The sequence below is a fragment of the Suillus discolor genome (assembly GCF_016758755.1).
Source record: "Suillus discolor strain FC423 chromosome Unknown F5147scaffold_527, whole genome shotgun sequence".
Lineage (NCBI taxonomy): Eukaryota > Fungi > Basidiomycota > Agaricomycetes > Boletales > Suillaceae > Suillus > Suillus discolor.
The window spans coordinates 1-4,544 of NW_024541774.1; the positions used below are offsets into that span (position 1 = coordinate 1).

A 4,544-nucleotide genomic window follows, 5' to 3' on the forward strand; every position below is an offset into this window, starting at 1 on the left:
ATTTGTTCATTCACTTTAGTTGTGGAGCTGGCCAAACAAAAGGGTCCCGCTTATTACGACACTTTGTCGGAGATACCCCAGAATGGTACTGGACTGCGCAACTTCTATGATATGGTATGCGGTTCGTTTGACGCTGTGTCTGACACCCTTCTGAGCTCACTGCTGGTAATACTGGTATGACTATTTATCACCAACTCATCACGGTATGTTTAACATTGTCTCTGTTACTTCGGATCATGCTAGCATGAGCACTTGCATGCTCTAGCCTGAGGGCGGCCCTTCCCTCCGCTATCCACCCTGACATTCTTCCCCGCCTCGACCCTGAATACGTCACGTTCCATAATATCCATCTAGCCCACCGCGTGCCCCCGCATACGATCCCCTGGCATCCGGATATCAGGAAGGCGCCCTACATCCCAGGTGGCTCGTCTATTAGGACAGTTGGGGCTGTCAAAGATTCAGTCTGCAGAACTGCAAGATTCGGGCTTTCATACCTGAAGGAAGGGTGGCCGGTGTTGTTATATATCCATGGAGGTAACGGTCTATGATTGTTCGGCGGATTTTAGCTGAGAATTCTAAGGTGGATGGACGCTTGGGAGTATCGATACTTTGAACTCGTTCATATCCCGTCAATGCAAAGGTGAGGTCGGACAGTGAGGACCGTTGTCGGACTGGAGCTTACTAATTGTGTTTAAGATAACAACTGCGTTTCGGTGGCCCTGGACTATCGCTTGGCTCCTGAGAACCCATATCCTGCAGCGGTCGAGGACACGGTCGATGCGTTGAAATTCATTTATTACAACGGGAAGGCGGAGTTCAATGCGAACGTGAACAAAATCGCAATTGGAGGGTCGTCCAGGTGCGTACCGTCCCATCCCGTACGAATACATGATGAAACATAACTTTTATCAGCGGCGGGAATTTAGCTGCAATCGCATGTCTCAAGGCGCAAGAACTCACGCCTCCCATCCCCATCATCTTCCAGCTGTTGATTGTGCCTGGTAAGCATAGAGCACTGCACATGTCCGTCTCCCTCACCAGCTTGCAGTGATTGACAATACGGCATCCGTCACCGACGAGAGATACCCTTCTTGGAAAGAGTGCCAGAATACTGTTTGGCTGTGCGAAGGGCGGATGATGTGGTTCCGCAACATGTACCTTCCTGACCCTGCGACCTGGGCAGAACCAGACAACTCGCCTATCTTCGCGTCGGATGCTTTGCTTGCCAAGGTCCCGCCTGCATTCGTTAGCGTCTGTGAACTCGATATTCTGCGGGATGAAGGACTCGCGTATGGCGAGAAGTTGAAGTCGCTTGGGGTGAAGGTAGAGGCAAAGGTTTACCCAGGAGCATCGCATCAGATTCTTGGGATGGATGCTGCGCTGAAAGTTGGGAAGCAGCAGGCTGACGACGCCATCAAGGCTGTGGGAGATGCTTTCAAAGCGGCGTAGGTATTGATATGGATGTTACAGAGAATAGTGGTGAATTGTGTACGATTACATTGAATGCGAAGACATGCAAGGGCCGCAGTTGCATTATAAGACAGCCTTGTCATTGTTTTTCGGAAAGATGGTTTGTTTGCCAGGGTCCGGTCTGCGTACATGTCTGTGAAATAGATATTATGCAGTTAAGAAATCGCGCATGGCGTGGAATCAGAGTCTCGCAGAGGTTTACCCAAGAGCCAAGAGCACCGCATCAGATTTTTGGGATGAACGCTGCACTGAAAGTTGGAAACAGCGATATAATGAGGCCATCAACGCAAGGGGTGTAGCATATCGAAGTTAGCATGCCAGAGGAGACCGATAAGATGTTACTATGGGCATGATTCGAGGCGGATGCGCATTAGGTTAAAATAAAGAAATTTTACCCATGACCACCAGGCTACCGTATACAACGTTCATTGAAGATGACGGGTAGAAAAAGCATGCTGCCTTTGATGAGATTCTCTTGCCGAATCTTCGCTGTGTTGACTATTCTCCTAGTTAGGTGATGAGATCGAGTTGCGAAATGAAAATCTGGACGGAAAATGGGTTGTGTAGGACAATGAACCATCATCCGTGCTAGTCATCGTCTTAATTGAACTTGAATGTTCCTCTCACCTCACGATAGAAAGCCGAGAGCAAGCGCCCCACACTCGAATATGGCTATGTCCGACATAAGGATCACAGACCCTAAAGGACGCAACGGTTGACATTGTCGAGTTCGATGCATTGCATGAGCCTCATGAGGAAACAAAATTGATGTACGTTGGTTGCGAAATGATATGAAGAAAAAGATAAGACTACAGAAGAATTATAAGTAAATGTGAAAATGTCCATCGGCCTGTGGAGAGCTGCACAGCAGAAAAGATAATGAGGGGCCATGGCTACGTGCTTGCTGCACTTAGCACGGTAGGACTAGTCGTGGGAGCAGGTATCGTAGATGTCGAGGCGGCAATAGATTGGGTCTGCAATGATGACGCCTGGGGCTGGACTTGACCTTGCTGCTGCTGCATTGGTTGTGCATTAACATCGGCATGTTGAGGAGATGCGCAGCAGAGAAAAAGCACGAAATGAGCCAACAACCGGACGGGTAGTGAATGCGCATATCTTGGACGTGGTATAGTAGAATTAGCATCTGGGGCAGGCTGTGTCGTGGATGACCCCTGGGCGTGCGATTGGGTTTGCTGCTGTGTTTTTTCTGGCGGCGGCGGGGCAGTATATATGACCTTGACAGAAATCGTTAAACCAAGATGATAGAAAATGCACGCAAAAAACACATACCTCTCTGTCCTTCACTGCAAAAACTTCAACAATACGAGGACCACGAGACAATAAAGCCCGCCTTGGGCGTTGCTGGAGTTCAGTTGATTTATTAGTCTTGGAGTGAGAGCGGAAAGGCAACGAAAGGCGACCGAGGAGCGTATTAACGCTCCCAAAAGAAAGAGCAAGAGGGCGAGGACGGCGGGAAGAGGAATGGTGATAGTTACAGTACGTTCTGGAGGACTGAAATCAAGAGGTCAGCACAGGAGCGGATTAAAAACACTGATAACGCACATTAATACCATCTGTGAAAAAACCTGGCAAAAGTTCATCGATGTCATCCACGGCCTGCGTAGCATCCGCCTAAATAGAATATACAGGTTACAACCATTGGGAAGATTGGAGAAACAAATCACGTACATCCATTAATGACTCTTGGGCTACAACCTGAGAATGGGAGAATATTAGTATGGTTTTGATTGAAGAACCATGAGCTTTATTTACATCAGATGAAGGCCGGAGGAGGTCTTCAAGGCCACCTTCTTTGAGGATGGCTTGGATGTCCCACACATACACGTTTTCGTTTTTGCAACCAGTGGCTAAAACTTTTCCATCATTGGAAAGGGCTGTGCAGTTTACTTGATTTTTGTGCTGGAGGGGTGGTCCGACTGGAATGTTTGTGTCGAGATTCCATAGACGCACTGTTTCATGCGCATAATCTGATGCACATAAAAGGCGGTCGTTTTGAGACAAGGTAATGGCTTTGACCCAGAATGCGTGACCTCCCAGATTGGCGATCTCCTGCCAAGTGGCTGTGTCATATATCCTAATTGAGTCATATGAACCGGAGATAAGTTTCTTTCCGTTCGACGTCCAGGCCAAGCTCCAAACAGGCTGGTTGTGTTTGAGCGTGTCAAGTAGCTTGCCCGTGTTAGCATCCCAAATTTTGACTGCATTCTCTTTGTCCCCATCGGTTGCGATTTTCGTTGCATCAGGTGAGTATGTCACCGCGTTCACCCATTCATGGCTGGTTTTGATTGTTAAGACAGTTTGGCTGCTCTTGACATCCCAGACTCTTGCTGTCCCATCCCAGGATCCGCTCAGCACTCGCTTACCATCCACACTCCAGCACAGTGCACACACGACAGTGGTGTGTCCTGACCATTTGGCAATAACCTTCCTCGTCTCGACGTCCCATAAGCTCACTTTCCCTTCATTGCATCCACTTGCAATTGTCTTGCCATTTGGAGACAATGCCATAGACCACTTTCCGGCGTCATCATCATCTCCGAGTCGCCAATCCTCTTTTATCTGTGTGCTGCTCTCTAGGTCCCATAGTCAGAGTGAGCTGTCTACCGAACATGTGATGATCTGTCGTCCGACATGCAGATGTACAACACCAGTTATCCAGCTAGTATGACCTTGGAACGTCTGATGTGGCGTGATTGCTTGTGTTTTACCGCTGAAGGAAGGCATGGGCGGCGCTCGGTATCTCAAGCACAGCAGATTGGGGACTATGTATGCGAGAGAGGCCGGATCTTGGTATCAGATCGGGTTATCTGGCAACAGCAGTAGTCCTGTTTTTGTCACCTTACTTGTCAGAGTACGCGAGTGATTACTGATAAGACAGCCCACTTATAGGTCCACTCCTTACTCAAAACTCTGACTTCGGGACTGTCTATTGAGGAGTTGCTGCGTCGTTACTTGAGATATCAGAATGTGCAAGAGATTTTTGTGGGTATCCAAATGGCAAACATCTGGTCAGCTGTATCCCGCAGAAAAGCCTACAGTATCACTTATGAGCA

The 4,544-nt window shown here is 48.4% G+C and overlaps 1 protein-coding gene across 1 annotated transcript; it reads left to right on the forward strand.

Annotated features, from left to right (window-relative positions):
- Positions 1–82: 82 nt before the first annotated feature.
- Positions 83–1,628, forward strand: F5147DRAFT_756282 (alpha/beta hydrolase fold-domain-containing protein; the record flags this gene model as incomplete). Its single annotated transcript, XM_041440343.1, has 6 exons — positions 83–114; positions 266–534; positions 581–640; positions 697–859; positions 913–1,001; positions 1,049–1,628. The coding sequence occupies 6 exons, from the start codon at positions 83–85 to the stop codon at positions 1,447–1,449; spliced, it is 1,014 nt and encodes a 337-aa protein (XP_041284146.1). The 3' UTR covers positions 1,450–1,628.
- Between the last annotated feature and the right edge of the window lie 2,916 nt (positions 1,629–4,544).